The 27,508-nt window shown below is 34.4% G+C and overlaps 2 protein-coding genes and 1 long non-coding RNA gene across 4 annotated transcripts; 2 read left to right on the top strand and 1 right to left on the bottom strand.

The window, feature by feature from the left end:
* The first annotated feature begins 353 nt into the window (after positions 1–353).
* On the top strand, positions 354–9,018 carry LOC102809460 (cadherin EGF LAG seven-pass G-type receptor 2-like). Its single transcript, XM_006811251.2, has 10 exons — positions 354–522; positions 629–964; positions 3,138–3,425; positions 3,760–4,053; positions 4,789–5,112; positions 5,520–5,716; positions 5,965–6,640; positions 6,773–6,932; positions 7,935–8,135; positions 8,604–9,018. Exons 1-10 carry the CDS (start codon positions 354–356, stop codon positions 9,016–9,018), a joined length of 3,060 nt encoding a protein of 1,019 aa, XP_006811314.2.
* Positions 9,019–9,178: 160 nt separating this feature from the next.
* Positions 9,179–9,722, top strand: LOC144345220 (uncharacterized). The gene is made up of 2 exons (XR_013419331.2): positions 9,179–9,269; positions 9,672–9,722. It is a non-coding gene; the product is annotated as an uncharacterized LOC144345220 (long non-coding RNA).
* Positions 9,723–16,299: 6,577 nt separating this feature from the next.
* On the bottom strand, positions 16,300–27,396 carry LOC102809696 (plexin-B-like). 2 transcript variants are annotated; one of them, XM_085503784.1, is made up of 21 exons: positions 27,130–27,396; positions 24,148–25,209; positions 23,576–23,743; positions 23,141–23,266; positions 22,733–22,833; positions 22,488–22,620; positions 22,156–22,321; positions 21,952–22,048; positions 21,649–21,769; positions 21,362–21,496; positions 20,966–21,067; positions 20,424–20,517; positions 19,998–20,182; positions 19,725–19,873; positions 19,456–19,579; positions 19,218–19,354; positions 18,909–19,082; positions 18,601–18,694; positions 17,799–18,089; positions 17,147–17,323; positions 16,300–17,022 (listed from the first exon to the last, which is right to left on the bottom strand). In XM_085503784.1, exons 2-21 carry the CDS (start codon positions 25,192–25,194, stop codon positions 16,474–16,476), a joined length of 4,170 nt encoding a protein of 1,389 aa, XP_085359910.1. In that variant the 5' UTR covers positions 25,195–25,209; positions 27,130–27,396; the 3' UTR covers positions 16,300–16,473. The 2 variants fall into 2 exon arrangements, with proteins under 2 accessions (XP_085359910.1, XP_085359911.1); XM_085503785.1 differs by having other exon boundaries at positions 16,889–17,022; positions 17,147–17,217.
* Positions 27,397–27,508: the final 112 nt, after the last annotated feature.

The raw sequence follows: 27,508 nt of genomic DNA, 5'->3' as shown, positions 1-27,508 counted from the left end.
ATGTCTATAATAATATATACAATTTAATACAATATAACATTATATAATATAATACTTGTTTAAACTATAATCTTTGTTTGTTAACAACAAATGTGCAATGACGCAAGCTTCAAGTATCAGGAAAAAATGCAATTGTAGAACTAAAGAGAATATTTCAACAAATTAGATAGGTGAAGCCATTCATAAAAGGCCCGGGTGAGTGTGGAAGACCCTAATAACAAATGAAAGAGTTTCCAATCATCTTCAGATTCCCTCTTTAGATTGAACGCATTCCACTCAATGTCTAAAGAAAACCCTGTCTGCAACAAATTACTCTTACCTGCCTTCCTTTTTCAGCACTGTACTTAAGAAACATGGGATCATCACTGACGATTGAAATTCCTCAGGGAATCGCTGATGGTGATATGATATATAGCCCAATCGTTGGTGCAGGGGGAGGATTTTTTTCAGAATATTGGTATAGCATTGGTACTGTCGTCCCAGATCTCTCTCCAAACCCATATCCTTTCGAGCTTGCACAGGGTAAGATAATTGTTATAAGTTGTATATTGTATTTCAAATAATTATTTTTAATAATATTTAATAATTTTTTTTTTAATTTCATCATTTTTATTACACGTTATCAAAGGTTTTTCTCCTTCATGGAGTAATGAGGCTCGACTTCTGGCTGTGGTCCCGCCCGGGTTTGACATCATTCGTGAATACATCATTGATATTGTGGTAGAAGAACAGCGTAGAGATGACACATTCACCTGCACTGTGACTCTGCGAGTAGAGCTCCCAATATATATTGACGCTCCGCATAATGCAACCATAGGAGAACATGCAACAGTGCCTCAGACAATTGCCACCATAACAGCTACGGATGCTGACGGAACAGCAAATGACGTCAATTTCAATATTGTCGGTTCAAATCCATTTCAAATCGGTCCAGTAACAGTTGATGGGAACACATCTGTTGCAGGTTAGTATTTATGCAAATATTCCATGTTGGCATTTGAATGGAGGAAAATCAATATTTAAATTAAACGAATGTCTCGCATGATTGTATGTACTACCTTAATGTCGGTTTCAAACTCGAAACACATCTTATATAGCTGAAAACAATTTATATAACTAAATACTCACAGACCATATATGACTCAACATACATGCAGTTCTTATATGTGAGTTGGATAACTCTCCCTGTTGAGTATGTGACACACTGGATCAGGCTACCAATGATTTCTTTGGTAACTTGTACTTATTTATAATACAGCTAGACCTATCGACTAATCAGAATCTATGATTTTGAGTGGATTATATTCCGTGATTCACTGTTGCGACACACAAGAATCATACAATTCTCATACAACAAACTACACTTTCTAGCAATAGAATCTATTTCCCCAAGATGAACTGGGACGTGGTAATGATATCAACATTCATTCAGAAATCAAATGAATTGTAATATTTTCAGAGAATCAATTCAAAACATACATCGCTATGACCGAATGTATGACGGCGATAAGACCCGGCAGTGGCGTTAAAAACAATCACTAGATTGGACAGTAGTATTTCATTTACATTAATCAACGTAATATTCAATAATAAGGCCATAACCAACATCCTAGGATTTGACCACCCCGATTGGCAATCAATTTGATTAAAATAGAATCCTAGTTTGGGCTTTATTTTTTTTTTCATATTTTTTTTTTTCGATATGTTTTTATTCATTTATCTTTATCATACAGTTTCTTTTACTTTATTTTATTTAAATTTACCAAAATCGCGATATCTCAGAAGGATGTGACCCGATGTCCATAAATGTTTAAATCTCGTTTAAGCTACAGCCAATCACATCTCGCCTTTATATTGCAGGAAATAATTAACACAAAAGGTACGAGAAAAAAAAAATGCGTGGTGCGGGTTTATTTTTGAAGACAATCACCTCAATCAAAAGTTGGCGAGGAGGAATACTATGAAAAGTTGGTTAGATACTCCGTTAATTTTTTTCAATTGCCTTTGAAGGCTAAAATTCCTGTACTGTCGTCAATTTGCACATGTTTGTGCAAAGGACAAGCTGGAGAATTACCATATGGGCTACAGCTACCTTAGTTAGCGTTATTCACTTTTGCAGCGGACAATTTATTGTGAATTAATTATTGTGTTTTTGATTATATGTCTTTGTAAGTTGCCCAAAGCAGACGCGGACAAGCACGAACCTTCTAAATCGTCTTTGCTCCGGCGATCTAATTATGCCGTCGATTGCTGCCGAAGCCTTAGGCCTGTGAAAATATTTAGAAAAAATGACATTGTTACGAATGACGTAATGCTTATCGATAGAACACAAAAGTGATAGTATAACTGCAAATTTTAAATTCATTTCTTTTGAGTACAACCATTGCGAACTTTATTTGAAGTATTCTAAAAGTTTTGTTTGAAACTACCAGTATTATTTGGCAAGACAATTTTTGACAATGTTGTTCTATTTCCAGCAAATGTGCTCACTTCCTATTACATCATCGCCAGCCAATTGTGTTCAAAATACGAAGAAATATTGCAATATAATTATAATAATCATAGATAGATGTTCGTTGCATTTAACATCGATAAACTTACCGAAAAGCCGCGTTTTTCCGTATCGTTTTCATCGTTAACATCGGTAGATTTTGCCACTGTATTTGAGTGTTTTTGTGACTTATTTGTGACCGATGACATCACCAGGCACGCTATAAATTATGATTGCTTAATTACAAAGATGATATATGTAATAATAATAATAATAAAAAAAAACAGTTACAAAATAATAAAAATCAGATTGGATTGACAACAGACAGACACTGCTCGAAGGGAGATACACGAATGCAAATAGGCTGCAAGAGAATTTCCGAAAAAACACACAAAACAAGTGGATAAGTCAGATAATGAACTCGTTTGGTAGATTATGCGTTAATTGTCACAAAATAAGCATCAACCAGTCATTTCAAGATGGCGAAAGTGTATTTTATTATACCCATACTATGATGACATCATAGATATTGCGTAGTGATAGCCTTGATCGCAAATCAATGATATTAACACGATAAAAATTCAATCAATCGTGTAATGGCGCACAATTTATCTTACCCACAAGTTTCCTTACCTACCATTTGCAGAAATTCAGAATGTGAACTTACCAGGCTTTGACTACGAAACAGGAACAACCATTTACGAGCTATTCATTGAAGCTGCTGACTCATCAGGAGCAAAGGGGACGGCTACATTGACTGTCTACATTTTAGACGAACCGGAACCAATGGTAATAACTAATTTACCAGACTCGATCGCGATATCGGAATCTTTAATTGGAAGTGTATTTTTAGTTGAGTGGGATCCACCTGACGAGCCGATATGGATGATATCTACCTCACCGGCCAATGGATCATTTAGTATCAACGCATCAGGTACACATACAATATGATGTTATTACGAGGATACCAAAAAGTATGTACGAAGACGAGTATAGACCGAAACGCATGAGTGCATGAAGTATAACTTCGCTGTGTTTGTGTGTGATGTCAGTGTAGTTCAAATATTAATATCAATGTTTGAAAATTTGCTTCCTGTGTTCCCCTAAAATTTATATCGATGAAGCAAAATACTAATTGAGATTGGATTTTGATTTTACACCCGATTAAAAGTACTTATGTAATATGTACACTTAAGTATGTTGTGTATGTAATATATGCATTCACAAATAAAAATAAAGACATACTTCAATCTTCCTTCTCCTACCAGGGTCGATTTATGTGCTCCCTCCTGGATTGAACTACCAAGAACAAACTACTTGGGATGTAACAGTTTTCATTGGTGATCAAAACGGTTTTACAGATAATAAAATTTTACATATCACGTTGTTGTCTAACGTGGGTCCCGAAATCACCAATCTCGACGATACTGTACAGATTAGTGAAATGAGTGCAGGAGGAATGGATATCTTTGCTGTGCAAGCTGCGGATAATGAAGGAGATGACTTTTTCTGTGTCATGTTTTCTAATCCGAACGATGGTAATTTTGGGTTTAACTCCTCAAGTGAGTATATAACTTTATAAATTTATTAATCATAATTTGTTTGTTAATTTACATTACTTGTATCCTTTGCATGTGCAAATGAAAAATATTAAAAGTGTCAAACAATGTGATGTAATTCCCATATTCGAAATTCGTAATTTTTTTTACAAAATTGGTCGTAATGTTCCAGGACTCTTCTTTTATTCCATATAACATTTATGCAAAGCGTAAACGAAATATTTCACATGCATATGTATGGATAGGCTGCAATCGAGTGAATACATAGATTAGATAGTGCAATATCGGATTGTGTGCAAGACTGAGTTATTTTCTTGTATTGTTTAGCGGGGAAAACCAAGCAAGAACTCAAAATCACTAATTTTCAGTCTACGGTGACCACAGTACTTGAAAGGCCCCCATGGTTAGATAACAATTTTATGTATTTACGTGAACCATGTTAGCCTTAGCTAATAAGTTCCCCATCATTGTAGCAGTAACTCTTTGGCTCCTGCGTATTGTGTATACGATTCTGAGCTTTGCGACTCCAGTCGTCCAAGCTGTTAAGTCAAGGTTTAACAGAACGTCTTATCGCAACATTAAGTGTCTCTATAGCAATTGGTTATACTTATACAATTATACTTAACAATTTGTTCTATGTTCATTGTACTTTTTTCAAATCCTTATACGACTATACGGAGAGGGATGTCAGTGCTTCTTTTAAACAATTGTTAACAACTATTCCGTTTTTAAACACAGCTAATGCCATCTACATGATCAACTCACCTTATCTGGACTTCGAAACAGTAGATGAATATACCCTAAGCGTAACGTGTCGGGATATAGGCCCTGCAAACTCCATGACTGGCACACCTAAAGTACTAACTGTTCAAATCACTGACGAGAATGAAGCACTGATAATATCTAACCTACCAGCAACGGTAAAAGTACCCGAAGACGTCATACATTCGGTATCTATATTCGAAGCTGATGGTATTGATGTGGACGGCAATGCTCTAAATTTTACTCTAACAACAGTAACACCTGCCTCCGGTCAGGGGAAGTTCTCTGTACCAGACTCAAGTAAGCGATAATTGTATATGGCAATACACAAAGGGAAAATTTAGGTCGGGCAAAGCGATGGTGGGGAAGGTCTGTACGTAAGTTGCCAAATGTATTTGTAGCTGCACGTTCTTGTGTTGAAAGTGCTTGAGATAAAGCATTTGATTTGAGTTGCCTCTTTATACTAGCAGGATAGTGCGTATCATTGCCAGTTTAAAGGCACGGGGTATTTCATTGTTATAAGGGTACTAATTGAACAAAAATCCCATACTTTGAAACAAATCGTAATCAGGTTGCATTCTATGACGCAATTATCAAACGATAGATTTTCACCCAAACCTGTATTTATGTTTCCCAATATATCACAATGAATACTTTCGCTCTGATGACATGGATTACATCACGTTGAATGTTATTTCTACAAACAGATGGGAATGATGGTACCGTATTTATATCCAACAATCCTGTGTTCAACTTTGAGGATGTGAATCAATATACTCTCGTATTGGAAGCCACTGATGGGGAATTCACTGCAACGGGTACCCTGACTGTTGATATTGTGGATATAGCAGAACCACCAGTATTTATGAATGATAACCAGGATGTATATATTGACGAAGAACAGGTATTTAGAGTGGCGTCGCCCCAAATCAAGCTGAAGCTCTTTGTGTCAGCAAAATTTGGCCCTCCAATTGCAGGAAATAGCGTTTCAGAAGGTCAAGATTTCAGATCTCACCTCCTATGCAAATTTCCGTGCCATCGCCTCTGGGTATTTATATACACATCCCGAGTTTAAATTGTTTTTTGTCATTTATACTTGTCATGAAGCCATTCAACATATATAATACTAATTTATAAATTATATTTCCTCAGGTTGTTGGAACATTAATACCTCTGAACTGGGCAGCCACCGACGTGGACGATGCGTTAACTGACTTAGTTTTCAATATGGTTATTGGAACCTATTCTCCCTACTTCAGCTTATCAGGTGGACTCAACCCAGAATTACGCATTGCACAAACTATGGATTATGAAGCCTCGTTTCCAATCCCATTTTCAGTAATGTTTACTGTCACCGACCCAAAAGGAATGCAAGATTATTTACGAGTTAATGTCTTCCTTCAGAATATTTATGACAATTCACCAATGTTCACCCAGGCAGTATACTCTGCAAATGTGTTTGATAGGGAATCACAGGGAAGTCCTGTACTACAGGTTCTGGCAACGGATGCAGATCTGTTTGACATCGTTACGTACACCATACAGCCAGCAAATGCATATTTTGTTATTGACGCCCATGTCGGTGAGGTGACTGTAAACCAACCCATTAACTCATCAATCAGTGGGGATGTCATTAACTTTACACTGGTTGCTACCGATCTGGGGTCGAATCAAGACACAGCTTTTGTTCAGGTTACCATCAATGAAGTCGACGCTATTTTTGTGACTATTAATAGCAACGAACGTCCTTATTGGAATTGGGAGGTGCCTTATGACATGGTCGTAGATAACCACGTTAACAACGTCATAACAACTGATCAGATTTTTGGTAGGTTATATTTTCCTAAACTGACATCACATCATCCATCCACCCATTTCTTGGTTGTCCATTGCGATAGACATTCGTACCATGTGATCATACCACACCCATACATGATTTTCATTATAATTTATGTTTCAGAAAAAAGTGGTTCGATCACCTATAAGCTGTATTTGCCACACACACTATTTAACATGACGACAGATGGTCAAGTCTTCACATCAGGTAAACTGAAGGCAGAAGAAAAATACATAATTATGTACTATGCGGAAGATAATAGTGTGCCATCAATTAAGTCAGGGTGGGTGTACTCTTTTTATATCGTCAAACAAATTATGTTAATAGTAGAGTAGTAGCAGTAAAATCACACTCAAAAAATTATCAAATTTTAATATGTAAAAGTCCAATAAAATTTTAATATTATGTCATACCTGATTTTAACGTTTGTTGAACGTTGAATTATTGTTAATTACCAATAGCTAATAGCGCCAGTGTCTTTTAATTGTGACAGTCGCTGCTCTATAAAAGTGTCGGAGATTGGGGTTACGCTTTCAAACTCAAAATATGACCGATGTTGGTATAGGGATCTCGAAATAATGAGCATTGAATTGGGTACTATAAATTATTACTCCCAAGCGTGTTTCTATATTTTACAAAACATTGTTTTCTGTGGGGCTTTGTATGACAGTCACTGTTTTGCGGTTCGTGTATTCGAATCCTGTGCTGCATATTCGTAATGTTTCTTTAATTAATATTATTCCACTTCACGACAATTGTTTTTACAATTTTATCTTGTACTAGAAGTTGTTTGTTAGATTTCAGAGTTCTGAAAATACCACAAACTCTGTTAGGACGTTGCTCTAACACTTCTAGTCAGAGATTTGGGTTGAGTTTGAGCAGTTGATTTTCAAAGACTTCTCGAAGTGTGTTGAACATGTTCAATTTTACACAATGCTGTTGTCATCGAGAGATTTATGGATAATCGCTAACTAATGTATACGTCTCTCATAATGGTTCTTACAGATACAGTATACCATGAATCACCATGCCGTTTGTATCGCATGGCAAGCACACATGTTCATTTTTATTAAGCTGGTGTCTAATTTGACACCGTCTAATACCGTCGTCGTTGTTAATTGCTAGTTCACGAATAATTATTCTTCTTTATGGTAATTTATCTCAGATACCGAGGTGTGTATCAGGATATTGTGCAGGAATCTGATTCAAGTATGGCGTAAAGGATATATTATATCACAAATGCTTCTATATTGCATTTACATTTCTATCTTTATAATATCCACAGTGTTTCCACGATTCGTATTGACACCTACATACCACAGTTCGTTCTTTTGGACATACATCTGGGTATTTCAGTTGCCGATTTCACGACATCCAAACAAGCTGCATTTATTTCTGCGTTGGATCAACGTTTCAAACCATGGAGCTTCAGAATATCTTCAGTTCGCAGTGATGCCACGGTGACTACTCGAAAACTCCTTCAAAGGTGAGTAGCACTCTAGTATCAGCTACTATGTACCTTATTTGCAATCATCCGCCGAGAGCGAGGATCAGAGTCACGCCACCAAATACTAAATAAATAATATATTATATTATATATATATATATATTAATAGATTTTCTGCCGCCATCGTGTCCACTGTTCCGAATACTATGATTATATAGAACAGTTAACACGAAGACTGCAGAGAATCTCGCGTGGTTTCCTTGCTCTCAGTGAGACCGCGGCGGCCATACGAGAATAGGGTCTATTGTCAATATGAAGATATATAACTGTTTTTGAATATCAATTTTCCTAAAAATCACTGCATGCGACTACAATTGAATGTGAAAGTCAGTGTAGAAAAGTCTGAAGTACCGGTAGTCTTACAACTGTGTGCCAATGATCTCGAAAATGTGAACATTGAATTAATATATTGTATAAAAATTGTCCTTCACTGTGTTTTCTTTTCAGCACGGCAATTGTAGAGATATACGCGTTGAAGAATGATCTTACTGATTCTAAGGACAATGTTGACACAGCAAAGGAGTTTGTATACTTTGCGGACCTTGCGGAAGCAATGCAAATGGACTCGGATGGCACACCAGTGGCGCTCTTAACCGGAACGGATTTCGACAACTTCCCTGTAGTAGGCGTGAGAACATCGTACGAGATTATCAATACGCATAATACCTACAACTGGTGGATTAATGAGTCTGAAGGCAATGCTACAATGACCATCTTGGCAATAGCGGGAATATCCTTTATTGTTTTCATATGTTGTTGCTGCTGGTGTGTTATCCGTAAAAAGAAACGAACCGATAAACAAGTTATCACTTCAAGCGTGGATGCTGAAAATAATGATATTAAGAATGATGTAAACGGGTAAGTTAATGTGATTTTTTTCAGCACATACTATGAATATCGTTTCTCGGAACTCGAGATTTGTATCACAATTTTAATGTAAATTTGTAACGTATACGCATCTTTAAGCACGTTCGTCGTTCATAATGCCGAGGAAAAGGAAATACATGAAATCAAGGAGCTATCCAGTGATCCGTCACAATTGAAAGGAGACGTGAGTGACAATTTAGATAACAGTGATGCTGACAAGAATGATATTGAGAAGAATCCAAACGAGTGAGTTGAGTTTGTATAATGTTATCAGCATATACTTTTCGTTTGTGCGAGACCAAACCATTTGTTATCATACTCATGTGAATTTGTAATGCATATATTTATTTCAAGCTCGTCAGTTGTTCAAAAAACAGCTGATCAGAAATTATATGAAAATAAATAATATCAATAATAATAATAATAAGAAGAAGAATCTATCTAGTGATCAGTCAAAATCAAAGAGTAACTTAGGGAGCAATTTAGATGACAATAATGCTGACAAGAATGATATTAAAAAAGACCAAAACGAGTGAGTTTATGTAATGTTATCAGCGCATACAATACAAATGGTTTCTACAAAACTTGGGTTTTTGGCTCTGTCACTTTTTATAATGCGTGTGCATCTTCGCATATATTTTCTTCAAGCTCGTCTGCTGACCAAATAGCAGATGATAAGAAATTGAATGAAAAAAAGAAGCTTACTAATGATCAGTCACAGGAAGGTACAGGAGACAATGTAGATGGTAAAGATGTTGACAAGAGCCCGAACGAGTGAGTTGAGTTTATAATGTTATCAGTAGATACGATACAAATCGTTTCTAAGAAAATCAACATTTCAGTCATCATGATTTTGTAAAACATACATAACTTCTCATATCTATTTACATTAAGTATATCCGTTAAAAAAGCAGATGATTTGAAATTAAACGGAAAGACGAAATTCACCAGCGACCAGTCACAATTGAAGAGCAGCTTAGGGAGCAATTTAAATGACAGGAACGCTGTCAGGAATGATTATAATGTAATAGCTTATACAACAAATTAATCGTTTTTATGAAACTCAAGTTTGTTCCACCCTTTGTAAAATGTTTCTGTCTTGCATATGAATTCTCACATACATTTATTCCAAGCTTGTCCGGCGACCAAAAAGTAGATATTAAGAAAATTAATGAAAAGAAGAAGCTAAATAATAATAATAATATTAAGAAGCTTACTAGTGATCAGTCAAAATTAAAGGAAGGTGTAGGCGACAATGCAGACGGCAAGAATACTGACAAGAATGATATTAATAAGAAACTGAACGAGTAAGTTGAGTTTAAATAATTTTACTAGTATATACAGTGACAATTGTTACTAAGAAACCGTTTTTTGTGAAATTGTAATGGATATGTATCTTCTCATATTTTTTAATGTCAAGCTCGTCTGTCGTTAAGAAAGCAGATGATACAAAATCAAATGAAAAGAAGAAATTGAATAGTGATCAATCAAAAGTCAAGCCAAATTCAGACATGAAAGTTGGCACTCGAATGTCTGATAGCAAATCAACGAAAGAAGCTACTCCAGTGTCAGAGATGAACAATACCAATCAGAAAAATCTAGAGGGCGCCTCGGTAGACGCTTCAGCGACGATGAATAACAATGAGCTAGAGAATATGTTGGCTGCACCTACAGCTGATGAAAGGAAAGGCAGTATAATAGGCCCTCTTCCGGATATGTCCAAGAAGAAAAAAAGGCCATTGAGAAAAGGTCGGTCAATTTATAACTACTTTTTCATGAAGTTTAGTTGAAGTATAAACCCAATCAGTAGTCAAACCATTGGTTGAAATGCGAAGGTTGTAGGAAATCCGTCATTATTTTATGTTTATGACGTCCTTTTTATTGATAATTTTATTTATTATTTCACTTGAGACAGAATTTGCGACCAAATATAACCAAGGCCAACGATATGTGTATTAAGGTTTATTGTAAATGTACAACATTAGCTATGTATGTGTTGATGTTTCAATAACACCAACCATAAATTTGAAATAATTATTGAAGTAATTTTTCATAGTAAGTGTATCAAATTGATACAATTATTGAAACATTAAATACATTTATTGTGATTGATGGAAGATGATAAAACTTTCTGTTACGTGCTCCGGTCTTGTATTGTCTTGTCAACAACTAGTCCAATGTTGGTGCTGCTCCCAATTAAATTGTGGTTTTCTTTGCATGTTGCAGTTAAAAGTGCCAGTGTTTGATTTTTTTATATTTTTCCTAGCTATCCATTTACAAGTACAACATTCATACTATCAATTTTATTAAACATTTTCATATTGTTGTGCCAGATGTACGTTGGGGTTTGAATGTGCAGGCAAGCCATGGCGAATGTCCTCGCAGTCAATTGTATATGCAACAGAAAACAACAAATCTCATCTGTATTAATCGGATGAACAATACACTCAAGTTCGTCTGCATTTCGTGGAACAGAAATACCCTTACGTGGAAATGCGCACGTCATGCGAAACGTTCAACTCAGAATACACAAAACGCATCGATAGTCGTGGTTAAATGGTAGTAATTTAATGTAATTAAAAAATATATTAAGCAAAGCACACACTCATAAAGATAACATACTGTAATTATATGTTTAAAATCAATTCCATTTTTTTTGTAATTACAGAAATGTCGAAAACAAGTCTTGTTTCAAATAGAAGCATGTCTATGAGAGGTGAGTATAGAACTTTAGTGAGATAAATCGAATCAGATATTCAAAAAAAAACAACAACCACACATGCATAAAGAGTCTCTATTCAATCTTGGCAAAAAAGAAACAAAAAAAAAAACAACACAAAAAAAAAAAAAAAACACACAAGCACACACACACACACAACAGTGTAGTCTTTAATTTTCAAAATTAAATTTAATATCATAGAAAATGGATGGGAAGATAAACACTGTATCAGACACAACTGAGATTATATATTTTAAAAAAATGATTAGTCATGTTTGGTATCATCCTTTGTATTAAATCTACCGCGCTGATACGTTAATCTAGATGAAATTCATAGTTATTGTATTACATTATAGTATTATATTATATATATACTTATATTAATTTTATCGTATTCAGAAATGTCACAATCCAGAACAAGTCTCCAATCAACTCGCTCAAGTAAGTATACACTGGTGAGATACATCAAATCAACAACCACAACTAGAATGTTATCATCACATTTTTTATTTAAAATCTGATAATGGAAAAAAAGAAACCAACTGCACCAATGCGAATAACATATTATTGTATAGATAACAAATCGTTATTTTTTATAATGAAATCACTAATCCAAGAACTCCTCAAACATTGGCTAGCAATATGCAAAACATAAACGACACACAGATATACGAGAACAATACATGTAGATGACCGAGGTGAAAAGGAATAAGCATGGAAGCTCTAAAATCCGATAGTGGGAATACAACATTTGTCCTAGACTGTCGACAGTAGGTTGTACCTATTATTAATTTGTTATTGTTAATAAATATTGTGTATTCTGAACTCATCCATGTTTTTATGTAGAGTCGACGCTCTCAGTCCACATTTTTTGCACGCATACGAACTGGCAAGATGTAGATGATCGTCTCTGCCACAACAAATTCGATTTCTTCGCATGTCGTAGCTCTGTTGATCACGCGAATCAGTCTCCTCCAGTTTTCTATATTTTCTATTTGACTGCCACAATGAACTTTATTTCCTTGGTTCTAAGCGACTGTACAACTGTACAGCGGGGTCATTTAGAATAAATTTGCATGCATTATGTTAATATAATTGATTTCGTGACGTCAGCATCGACTATGAATTATTCATATCATCTAGAAACCTGCAGACTGGGACAGTCTCTCTGGACCAAAGTCCCTTGCGTAAAATGGTTCGCATTTCCCATCAAACGCTTTTGGCGTTCGAATATCTAGGAAACACAATTACTTTAGGCCCGAGGACTGTGGGCAGTCTACATTTATCTGTGTGTCCTTAACTGTACGAATGTTTGTCACTGTTCAATGTGATGATATGAATTTTTACGATCAGTCCAATCGACTAAATTGTAAACTAAAATTAGCACGAGTGGTGATGGAGATTTACAAAGCATTAAACAATTTCTATTGTTTTAATTAATATCACAAATTACTGATTACGAAAGACTCATCGCAAATTGTGTTTTTAAAGCAAACTAGAAACCACTGAAACGACGCATTTCAACATAAATCACATAGTTATATGCGCATAATGAAAATAATATGTTTGTAGCAACATAATTAAATTCATAGAGTACGAGGCCACTTCTGAGATATGAATTTCGAGCCGAGAAAACAATCTGTCTACAAATTGAAAGCGGCCCATGTCCCTATTTTTAAATGGAATATGCTATAACAGTTCACGAATATTAATAATTCACAGATAATTGCAATATACATGTGCGTTGACTTTCAGGAATTTGTAATCATTGTTCTCATAAAAGTGCGATATTTAAATTATTGTAGCTGGACGTTTTATAATAATTGAATGATAATCAACTTATCATTATTACGTCAAGTTTATTTGGTACATTTCAATAGGATAATCAATATATACAGCAAAACTGCTAATATAATTGTAATAGTATTTTAACATCTAGGAGAACACCCCCGACGCTTCGTTAGGTCAAAGCAATTCCTACAATACTACGTATTTATTACAAACGACATTTTTGCAAAGGTATGGTTGGGGTTCGCTAGACCACATTCCGACATGAAACAGGACGAAACAAATTGTAAATTATCCCAACCCTGACTTCATGTAATGCTGGAACACTCAAAAACGTCTTTACTAATGTTATATCTGAGATGAATATCATGATAGATGACATTGACAGTCCACTACTAAACCAATCAATAAATCAGTGACCGGGTAATGATCTAATTAGGATGACAAATAGACAGGAAGAACAATTTAGACAGATCTCACCTGAAATTAATTACTGGCTGTTTTCATTGTGGTGCAACTTGCCCATACCGACATTTAATTGTTTGTCAGTCGTTTGTGATTCGGTATTGGACTTCATTCATTAATTTGTTTAACTTTATTATTTGAGTACACCACAAATACACACACAAAACAATAAATGTATTTGATAGATTATGATTTGTTGTTATATTTTGCAGCCGCAAGAAGGCCCAGACACGACGACGACAATTTTAGCATTGCTAGCAAAATAACCGAGAAATATAAACCTGAAGGGCTGAAGTGGTATTAAATCATCGACATGGGTAATTCATCAACGTTAAAATGTTCAAATATTGTATATATAGTGGAAATTGGAGACATATCTTACACCAGATAGAATGAAGGACAGAGAACTAAAAATTTGATATGGCACACTGTTGGGTGTTAAGCCCAGTCGTTCTCTACAACATCTTTAACAATGACAATGTTTTTACAAATGTCTGCATATGTACTATAGGCCAGGGCATAGTTTAGTGATGTTGGAACAGTGATATACTATTTCTAGTAGAACTGAATTTAAATTACATTTGGCTTTATTATCGTTCCACTTCTCGGTGATTACTTTATTTATCTCTTTGTATTTTGGATTACGTATTGGATAGTATGAATATTTTCATCCTAAATGTTCTCAGTTTATCTGTATTAAAAGTTTGTTATTCATTAATTAACATGGCTTTTTGTATCAAGTATGTGTGAAATCATTTTCAACTTTGACATATCAAATATATATTTTATTAGTGAGATTAGTGAGGCAAAAGTTTTGGTATGTTTCAAAATAGGTACAAGTGGTCATTAGATAAAAATTGCATTGGCTAATGAAGTTAGATAGACCAACACTAGACTTCATTATCCATTATGTTAATCCAGATTGTTGTAGGCGGTATTTGTAATGCACCAGTCACATATCATGTGATATCTTCCATCTTCACAATCTGGAAAATGTTTTATTTCAACTGTTTGTGAATGTCAGTTGAAAACAAATATTTGGATAGTATTGTGGATGTATTGGCATTCTATGTAGTTGTAAACAAAGAGAACAATAATGAATAGGCGGACACACTACGTCTCTCCGAAAAAATCGCTTGTATATCTGAACTCTCCGAGCAGTTACAGTTACATCATAGTATAGTTTTAACAATCGCTCGATAGCTCGGCTATAGTTCTGCTCGGCGGATAATAATTATGAATATTTAACAGTTGCAATGCATGTAGGAAGGTGTTCCAATGAAGACATGAAAATGTCCATACTAACACTTATGAAAAATGGTTTGACAAATTGCGTCTCCTTGAATACTACCACTCGGTCACTTCGTACCACGTGGCCACTTGTAACACAGGGTCACTTCATGGCAGACGGTTGCTTCGTATCTAACGGTCACTTCCTGCAACACTTCGTTCTATGCCACTACTTGTGGTGCTCGTTTTAGTCTATTGCACGTACGACATAAATATTTTGTACCAAGTAACTACGTTCCTAGGTTACGACGGTTGTTATAAATGAGGTACGGATACAACAAGTTGACTGCTATGAAAAACTTTGAAATATACTACTTTAACGTATATCGGAGGCTTGTCAAAAAGAAAACAATTAGTCAATTCTAGCATTGTTTGGGATTTTCTTCATTACAGCTTAATTCCCCTTCTATGTATGGCAGTATGTGCTCTTGTTGGTAAACCTTGAAGCAGTTTAGCTGCATAACGTTGACACTTTGGAAGAAGCATTTCCACAGTGTTTGATACATTAAATCACAAAACGAAACCTCGGGAAAAGTTGGGACACAGATTGTGAGTCGGAGTTACACATTTTTTGGACTTTCAGTGTGATTGCGAGTGGTGGCGCACATTCATATCCGTAAATTGAAATTATATCGCACGATAATCGGTATTTTAAGCACACAGCCTTAACGTAGAAGACCTCATATATTGTTCAAATTTATCGATATGATATTACCAGACTTAACATGTTTAAGACTACTATTGAAAAGGGTATTTCCTTCATAGGATTGAATTGTTAATAATGCTGTACATCAAAACGCCAGAGAAATCATATATGATGATAATCCTTGTATTCCAGATACGTAAAGGACGGACACGAATATGTGATGAATATTCTCAATGATATTGACTAGTTTTTTAAATTCAAAAATGTAGATTCACAAATTCGAGTGTGATATGAAATCAAAAATTCTTAAGTTGTGATATTCTACCATTCTGTAATATTTTTTTGAGTAGTCAATTAATAAACAAGCATTGAATTGGTGCATGCACTTTACTTGTTCTTATAGAGAAATTTTTACAATGGTCATTTGTACATCAGACACTGCAGAGTAGTATGTAATGTGGCGTAATGTTAATATAATATAATACAATATCACACAATCTCTTCTAAATTGTACATAAACGTATTAACATACAAGACAATGATTATTTCGATTCCATTGGTTGTGTGTCTGGAGTAGAGCGACCAATCTTTTCATAATTACTTGTCTCCTGTTGCTTGATGACTGCAGGTTTGTTTAATGATTGATACTGACTAGCATCACCGGGCTGTAATGATTCATATTCACGTGAAATAAGCGTTTTTTCCAATGCTTGATAATCACTGGTAATTTGGGGTTGTAATGTTTGATAGTCACTCGTTGTACACATATTAGCAACTCCTTCACTTGGTATTTCGGAAACAGGTGTTTGTAGTTCCTCCTCAGCAGTTGAACCACGTAGATCTGTCGTGTTTTCGTCCTTAATATCACTGAGTTTAATGTCCATGTTCAGAAAATTTCTTCGTAAGTCATTGATCTGCCTCTCACTATCAATATGTTTATGCTGATATATGACAATAACTCCTACGATTACAATCAATAATAAAAATGCCACAACAGATAAACTGACTACAATAAGAATGATATTAGGACCCGACGTCTGGTCTATGTAAGACAAATATCCAATGAAGAAGTCAAGGTTTCCAACAACAACCTGGAGAAAAAAAATGTAATGCAATTGAACGTATTAATGACGAGTTTACTACACATTACCACATTAACATTATCACGATAGTTGATTTGGTGAATTGGAATAAAGAATATAGAAGATATCTTACCATCACTTTAGGTAAATTGTTAATAGTTGCGGTGCCATTAATATCCACTCCTCTGGGTTGTGATTCAGGAGCTATACAGTATAATATAGTATTATCAATACCTGTTACATTACATATCTCAGTTCCAATGTATACGGTCACTTCATCCCTCGTACTGGCCAGATTGAGGTTCTCTCCCTGAATACAAATATCGAAGCCACCATGCAATCAGACATGCAATCAGGCGGACATAATATATACCATAGAAAGTGTTAATATACGGCCAATAATTCGACATTGTAATGTGGGTAAATGTTGTAAATATTCACTGTTGCCTATAACATATGTTATAGCACTATTAGATTTTCCTCTCTCTTAAATGTTTACTTTGGTAGCCGTCATACCACTTAAACACAAACCATTATAAATCAAACTCTACACATGCGCCAATTTGGAATTGTGCTAACTCAAAAAATACGTTACACTGTGTCAGCGTTGGTAGTAAATATAACGTGATATACAATGTTCTGGTATACAACCATATACGAACCAATACTAGATAGTTTCGAGAGACAAATTGCGTCATTTTGGGAGATTGCACGGTTTGTTATTTAAACATTTTCTATACATGCCATTCATATTCTTATTGCTTCTAAATGTAGAAACATTTTACCTTGATATAGAGTTGCTGTCCTTCAAAGTGGCTGATATGTGCTTCATTATCAAATCTAAAATAAACTGGGTCAATGTAGATTTTGAAATATAACTGGGGAAGACTGCGTAGCTCGTGTACATCGTCCATTATAAATCCTATTGTCACATCTACACAAGTGTCACCGCATGTCGATCTTTTAGATTGTGATGACTCATCTGATCTCATCTGATTGGGTTGTGTTGGTGGTGGATATGGTACATATGGAGTTATGCATATCATACTGGTATCGGACAATACTTCACATGGATCCTGTAATATAAATTAATCACACTTAATATTGTCTGCTATCATATGTGTATATTTTCTATCACCTTAATGTCACAGTGTCGTAATATGCATTTCATATATCTGTGTGATATGGTACCAGAGTCTTAGGTCAGATTTGCTGATAATGTAAATCGGAATCTTTTTGAGACAAGTACAAAGTGACAGCAATTTGATTAAATCTGATGTATTGTATGTATTTTATTAGTACTTTATTTCATCAAATAAAAAACGAAATAAAATATAGCATAGTGTATTAGTAATAAATATATATTTGAAAAACTTTGAAAATAATATGGTTTCACAATTTTATCTTTTTCTGCATTCATGTTATGTTGAGAATTTCGCATCGTCTACTGTGTATTCATTTGTAGGATTCATAGAGAAATTTGTACAACTCAGCAGCAATAAAATGAAATACACAAAAAAATATATTACACGCCAGTATTTTTTCGATCGTTTTCTAGCGTCTAGAGAACCATAAAAAATAACTCACTGAAGTATAGGCTTCTTGGTATATGTAAATTATTAGTTTGGGATCCTGAATTGAACCAAAATTTGTTCCATAAATACTAACATGTCGACCTCCACTGAAAGTTAAAATCAATAAAATAAATCAATAAATAAATATTCAATCAAACATACACACAGCGGCCATTGGTTAACAAAAGCTGAAAACATCCAACTAAAACCCTTTTACGCATCATTGTTCTTTATCTCATGAAATCAGGCAACGCGGTCAGCAATCGAATAATCAAACTAATGCTTGTACATTTTGTCTGTATATGTGGAAGTTACCCTTACCTGAACATACTCTCCTCTTTTGAAATACTGAGTACTGTAGGATTTTCTGTGTACTCATATGTTATTCCATTAATTGGACGTGCAGCGCCATCGAAATACACTGTAATTGTTGCACTATCTGTTTGTTGATGCGGTGGGGATATACATACAATACTTGTACTATTCACTAAATCACTATGGACAAATAGAAAAAATAGAAAAAAAAACTGATTTTAATAAACACATTTGTGTCATAGAGATGCACTATTTATTAGTTGATTTATATATGTCGAGACATGTGAATATATACTGACATTACTCCCCTGTTACCTTTTAACTGTACACACTGATCCATCAATATATGCTGTTATATTCCTTCCAGCATTCATATATGTTCCTGTTATCACTATTTTAGTACCTCCTGCTTTGGGACCAATCTTGGGATCAAAGTCACTCAGAACTTGTTTCTGAAGAAATGTTGAAAAAAGTTTCACGTGCACAAAATTAGTAATTACAAAGACACAATACATCTTAGTTCAAAATAGATTCAACAAGACTTAAATATTACCCTCCATGTAAACTGTATTGAGCTTCCAGATATTCCTGTTTGGGGTGTTCCATCAGTACCAATAACTGTGACACTGACCTGGCCAGACATATCAACATCTGCAGAGTCTGTTGTGCATTCAATACTGTGGTTGAAATGAAATTAAATGACAATATTTGTCATTGTTATCAAATGTGTTATACCTATTAATCTATATATTTATTTAGTTCATTTCGGTTTTCGTTGTTTTAGATAGTACGTTATGATAATAGCTTAGGGGGACATATTACCTTCTAGATACAGTGTACCCTTCTTCAACCAGTATGCAGTTACGACCCCCGATGTGGACATTGTCAATGTGGGAGTACGTCTTTCCAAAATTGCTACCACTAATGACAATGTCAGTCCCACCTTCGAATGAACCAGAAGACGGCCATATCTGAAAGAACAATATTAGAATGCACATTACAATTAGAATAGTTTAATGCTAAATTGAAATATCTACCTGAACAATCAACCAATGTATCAAATATCATTGTTAAATTAAAAATATATTATATTACCTCATAGATAACAGGTTCACCACAGTTGTGATTTGTATCTTGTGGCAACCAAACATAATCACAATGTTGTTCAATCTGACAGGAATTATCTCTAACACACCATCCACATTGTAGTTTCTCTCTACTTGTTACAGTAGATAAGCATTCACTGCAGTCAAGACTGACACTACAATCATACAATGTTACTGTAAATAAAAAATCAGATTTTAATGTTATTTTAATGTCATGTTATTGATTTATGCACTAGCTTGATGAATTGACCACAGTTCTGCTTTCCAAATTTACCAAGGCAAAATACATGCATATTAGATCACAAACACTGGCGACCCTCGAATTGGGTGACCATAAATCAGTCTAAACTGGAACCGGAACCGAAAGTTGATTTGTGTTGTATTGTTTTCAATTGATGCTCTCTAACAGACTCACCTATGTATCCATATATATCATCAATGATATAGTTATCATTCCACTGTACAATTAACCTCACGTTCAACTCCTGGGTATCAGCATTATAGTGGTACTAAGACAGAGGCAGAAGTTTACACAATATTATTAAACAGTGACTGCTATGACATGATTATACTAGTATTACATGAACAAAAGTAAATTGTGTTTAATAACATACAAATATTCATACATCCTACATATGAGGTGATTTTTAAATTGGTAAATATGAATTACAACTTACTGTACTGTTCCTATATTATCTTTGATCATATGGCGATAAAGTCATTTTTACCACATTGATCATAAATAAATAACATGCATATAATATCAATATGGTCACGGGTATATCGTAACAGCCCCAAAGGCTAATTCACGTAAACATGTATTACATTGTGTATCATCGTTGTACCATGCTTGACGGCAATGTTTTAATAGAATTACCACGGAAGCACGAACCTAAAAAGATTCATATCTAAACATAGAACATCCACTCAATGGTAAGTTACTATTCGTAAACTCACGTTTTTAGCATCACAAATCAATGTTGATTCATTATATCTAATAGCTGATGTAGAATCTTCAAATCCATCTCCGCTTAGAATACATTCATAACCAGGATTACCCTACAGATTTACAAATATATCATAAATCAATGCACATTCATTATATTTAGTAGCTGATATATAATCTTATAATCACTGCCCTTTTCTTGGAAAACAATCATAACCATGTTGATTTCTTGAATGTAACAACCACTTGAGTATTAAAATAAGGGGCCAAACACCGTATTTACATGTCCAGGAAATGATATGCCTATACTAGACTAGAAAATATTTGCCATACATATGATTGCAGTTGCATTTTAATTGTTCATTCATAAAAAATATATTTATTGCAATATAAATAATTCAGTTTACCTTCAAATCCGGGATATTGACTGCGTTCACTACAAGCGATACTGTCAAACCAACATGAACTAGAACTTCATCACTTTGTTGCTCAATATAAGGACAGTAATGACGCCCTCTTCTCCCATTACTACCAAATATATTCTGAAACGAAATTGTAATAGCCGTGTACGCAAGAAAGTATACTGTTTACAATAACTGAATTATATCTGCTAATTAGCATGATACAAATCCACTTTCACTAATACAAATTATAGTTATCATTATCGATAAATAGCGCATTTAAGTGTACTTACATTATTACCTACAACAATTGTGGAACTGTCATCTTCAGCACATGTACTACTTTCATGTGTACATTTGTTTTCATATATACACCAATCACATGCCCAGTTACTGCTAACACACTCTGTACATCTATAGATAGTAAATTGTAAACAATAACGCTGACTACTTCTTTAATATGTGAAATATTATTTATCATGCCACTATACGCTGCGATTTCAATATTTAATTGTTAACTATGTCTACTATCATAGTATAATAACATATTTGTATATACATTATATACGTATAGATAAAACAATTATTACACTTACGAGTTGTGGGCAGAACAATCGAAAAAATAGAATTCAGTATGTACAAACTCTATAGTTGTTTCCACACTTTTTACAGAAAGTTGTACTGCCACGGAATCTGTCGACAAAAGAAATGTCATATTGCACTTAATTGCAATTACTCTATCTAAAATATCGACAATATGTTGACAACACTGCTGACTGTATTATAAGTGTTTAATTAACCTTGTCCACTTGGTATCTCGGGTCTAATGTCGATAGGCGGTGTATCACAGGTCAAGACATTTCCAGATTGAACAGCAGGTGTCATACATATTATTCCAAACGTACAATGATAAGCTGGAGTTATTATATCACGTTCATCGGGTAATTCAATAACACTGAGAGTGATCTGGATAACAATATAATAATAGTTACACAAATTGAGAATCATTACAATGTAAAATGCGATATATCACTATTATTATTTTTGACTTATACAACCACGATATTCGAAATACCATATCTGCGGTTAATGATTTAACATTTAGTGACAAATCTCTGTACTAATTATATACCTGATTCCGGACAGCAATAGCGATACTATTCGTTGGTTCTATTGATGTGATATTAACACACATATCACCAGAAAACACATCTAACCATCTTGATGTTTGTTGTGACAATGGACAATCACTATAAAGAGAACATCTGCCAAACCAAACACATACACGTGTATAAAATTCAAATCATAAATCTATCCTGTTTAATTTGTTATTTTAATTTGAATAGAACATTGAAGATAAATGCAAATTATGTCAACCTTTTTCCCAGTGTACACCAACCACAGTAAGGATCCATAGCACTAAAACATTCACTGCATGTTGTATACTTATTACAGTCTTGTACCTTGACTTTGTAAAGCTACAGTTATGCAGAAAGTTATTAGTCAGACATTATGTACACTAATCTCATACTGAGTACTGATTATATAGCGAACTAGCTAGAGCAAGTGATTGTTCCATGCAATGGCGATGGGCATTCTCCATGGCGATGCCAAACGTATTTTAACCCATGTGAAAACACAGTAGAATTTGTTTCTAGTATAATTCAAAGACAATTATTCTAGCAGTTTGAAATGTTTCGTAGTTTCTCATTCTATTAGTATTCATACAATCGATTTGGTTTTACCAACAGTAATTTCTTTAATTCCTTAACGTGTCATACTCACTCTATGTTGGGTAAGAACATAGACATGTTGAAAATTAGTGTCAAACGCTATATCAGACAGAATAGTTGACGAGTACAGGTAGTGAATGTAATACTCTACGGCAGATAGACTTTGTCTGAAATGAACCTAGAAATAATATTAAACAGAAAAAAATAATATTCACTGTCAACACTTGGTTTTCATTTACCACTTCAAACAAACTAACCATTATTGACATAGAAAGATGAGCGTTAACTTATTATTGAGCTTTGGTAAATAAAGCTCAATATTGATGGCAATATTCTGTGTGGGTAAGATTCCGCTATCAAGAAACGTAATAAATTTACTTACTTACACGCCACGCAATAGTGCAAGGAAATGGTACAATTTGTTAGTGTAGCGTCATGGAGTATTCCAGCACACCAACACTTGATTTATTTGTATAGTAATCCCTACCTTTAGTATGTGTCCATCTTGTGTTCCTATAAACCCAACAGTGTGTTCTTGTACAGTGGTTACACCAATAGATGTGAGTAATGTATTGGGATATTCAAGAATGGCGTATGTGGATAAGGGATCTTTTCCATTGACATATCTATACAGACCACCAGTTGAACATTCCTCCTAAATAACAATGCACACAACCAACAGATTAAAATCAAAATAAATTAAATTAATAAAACGTTTTGAACAAAATATGCGGTTTTACTCATTATAATAAAGTTATACAAGTAACCTATTTGTAATGGATGTTCAGATTGTTAACGATATTCTGATTGCGAAAAAGATTACTTTGAATAGATATATATATATTACATATTCTAGTAAGCATCATATTAACCTGATTATGTAATATTGTAGCATCAACTTTCGTCGATATTTGTAATTATGTTTAAATATTTTTGAACCGTGAACACTTTTTATTTTGATATTCTGGAATTTTACAGAGATTACGTCATGCCTATATATAGATATTGCAAGCAACCAATGAGTATGCCTCAATCATACATGCTATAGATTATACTTACTACAGAGCCTCCAAAGCCAAGACATGCCGACCCACTTATATAATCTAATTCATATTCATCACCACCCTGATTAACACAGCCAGATATAGCATCACTGAATGCTTGTTTTATGTCTGTCATTTTATACAAACACATAGCCGATTTGTGTAATGGTGTTAAATCCTGTGGTGTTTCTCCTTTGGCAAACACAGCAAATAGAACATGTTCTCCGTCTTCCAATAATAGTGACATAGCTAGAACTGATGCTGGTTTCATGACATGGGCTGCTTGTAGTAAATTGTATGACGTACCATCAGGGCTGTTACACTGTAATGTTACTTCAGTATAAGAATGGTAGCAGTAGTCATTTCTCTCTTGACATACACGTACTATCCTAGATATGTACGAATTGTCATATCTACCCAAACGTTGTACGGTTAGAAAGTAACTGAATCCACCATAGCTGAAACCTTGTATATAGATAACATCGTCTGATGTTTGGTAGTAGCTGATTATACTTACACTAGTTGTAACACCAGGGGTTGCAGATACTGTGCTGAAAATGTTTTCCTCAAGTTGTCGTCCACTCACTGCTTCTCTTCCATAGTCAAGTCCTCGTTTTGATGTACCAACATACAACATAGGTTTATCATCATAACCGGGTGCTACAAATCCCACAGTAGAGTCTTCCACAGTATTTGCAGCAACATATATATCACTATCACCTAGCACAGACAAGTCAGTCAAGTTTCTAATCTGACAATATCCATTATCTCTTCCACACGTAACCAGATTATTGTCATCGTAGTTGATTGATAATATTTTATTATAGTTATCAGTTCTATCATCAGGTTTAGTTGTTATATTATAGATGAGTTGTAAATCTGTATCCAGTCTATAGATGTAATCAACACCACCAATGTATACGTCACCAGTGATTGTATCAACAGTCATGTGATTAAAACCAACTGAATCTTGGGTAAACGTATTGACAATAGTGGAATCTACAAATATTACACATATGACTATAATGTTCAGGAACTGTAAAATAGTACCATATCGTGCCATGACAACAATGGGACACTGGAAAACAACAATAACAATTTGGCTGTGATAAACTATATTTAGATATTTAAATGATTCCCGTGGCTCATATTAACATAACGTCATACCATCTATTATTATGCCGCATTTGTTTATTGAACTCCTATAAATAATTTGGAATACAATAACACACAGCAGTATATACAAAACGAAACGACATATACAATATAAAAACACAGAGTAAAATGTAATGAACACCGTAGGTACTTTTTATAAATATGGACACATCACTGAATAGATCGACACTTTTGGAATGTTTCACTATATCATTAAAAGTGTAACAGTGGACGTACATTTGTATAAAGGAGACGAATCTTATGTGTAGTATATGAACAGAGAATTTAGTTTTGCTCGTTTGATGCAAATCTCAAGTCCAAGTAATTGTGATTAATTAAGGCTGTCAAGTTGAAAGAAGCACATTCAAAGTGATTCACAATGGGCATGTGTATGTGTTAACAATTTCGACTCTTTTTTTTCGTTATAAACCCCAACATTTTAAAGGTCTTATGTAAAATAATATGCTCAGAAATGTCATAGTACTCCTAAAATTGATCCTGAATCGTTTTCTTTATTATTGTTTCTAAAGCGATTTGGGTATGATATAATTAAGTTTCATTGTTGATTTCATGTTGGAAAACAAAATTACATGACATTGACAGATATTTAGATTTAGCGTCCATGCCAAGAAGACACACTGTTTACACCATTTAGTTGACATGGTTGCAATCTATCGGAGCAATTTTGGAGCATCGTCATGATATAGCAGGCAATCAGAGATCATTACCAGAAATAATGTGTGGTCCCAATAAAATAAAACACCTTTCAATGAAGTATACTTTATTTTCACTAAACCATAACGATTCCATAACTGGAAACTGTGATTAACAGAATCGGTGATCAAAGCGGAAAATATAACACAAGGCAATCGGTTTGATGTTGATTTAATTATTATTATTATTATTATTATTATTATTATTATTATTATTATTATTATTATTATTATTATTATTATTATTAATCTACAGGCAGTAGCAATCGCTTTTACTGTGCAAGTTTACTATCTGTGTCTATTACCAATGACCATATACTATGACAAGAGAATTATTGTGTGCACTTTATAGCGATATTGTATAGTACGAACGCAAATGCTCTGTTAATATGTTTACTACATAACTATTTCAGTGGCAATACGTCACTGGATTGGTGGTCGAATTGCCTCATGCCTTGACGGACATTTCGTTGGTTCAAAGGTAGTAAATAACAATATTGAACGAGATGCACATTAATTGGCCAATCACTTGATTACTCAAAAACATCAACAGGATATTTGCTGAGGTCAGCACTAAACACGATAGAACGTTCATAGGATTAAAGTAGGATTTAGGTTGTGTTATAATTCAAATCCCTCATATGAATCAGTAGAATATATTTTGTTATTATCAATGTGCTAGTCCATTCATTCATTCATTCATTCATTCATTCATTCATTCATTCATTCATTCATTCATTCATTCATTCATTCATTCATTCATTCATTCATTCATTCATTCCATTTTTCGAATCTGGAATCACTCTTACGTTCGCCATACGCACAACGTTAACACCCGTTGTTGCTTTAAATGTCGATACTGTTCGGTAATTGTTGTTTACAACACAGCAATCAATACGGTTGCCACTGTCGTGAATGAAAAGCTTGTCGCCAGTTTGCTAAGTGCGTGATTTAAGTCACGCGATATTTCGTATGATCTCGCTAAACGCGGAATATGGCTTATAAACACAACAGCTTATGTGCTATAGTCTAAAGTCAACAGTTCTTAATTACGATAACCAAGTACAGATTGCCCTGTTAACTACAATATGCATACAAATGTAATACAAACTCTTATATATATAACGTACCTGAAACTCGGATTTCTTTGTCCTCAAATTATGTTTTGTTGTTTGTTACTGTGGCAGACAGTTCCCTGTTGAATACATATGCCGCGATCACGCCCTGATATGTCATGCAATGACCAGTAACCGTCAAAATGTGTTGACATTCAACCTGAATAGAACACCAGTTTGCTACGTATCGCAAACTATCACCGTCAATAAATCACACGAAAGTATTTTCACTGTGGGGTCATAAAATACGAGCGCTGAACCGATTCCTTATATAGGGCGACCTTCGTGTTATTACATGTAAGTAGGTCTACAGTATGGCTAAGTAGTACTACCTGGTCAATGTACCTTTGTAACATAAAGGGAATTGTTGACATTTATACCTAGGGTTTTAAAG

Source organism: Saccoglossus kowalevskii, chromosome 9, assembly GCF_978046115.1.
Source record: "Saccoglossus kowalevskii chromosome 9, keSacKowa6.1, whole genome shotgun sequence".
Taxonomy (NCBI): domain Eukaryota; kingdom Metazoa; phylum Hemichordata; class Enteropneusta; family Harrimaniidae; genus Saccoglossus; species Saccoglossus kowalevskii.
The sequence above is the reverse complement of the archived record's forward strand: the minus strand, read 5'-3'. Positions and strand labels throughout refer to the sequence as shown.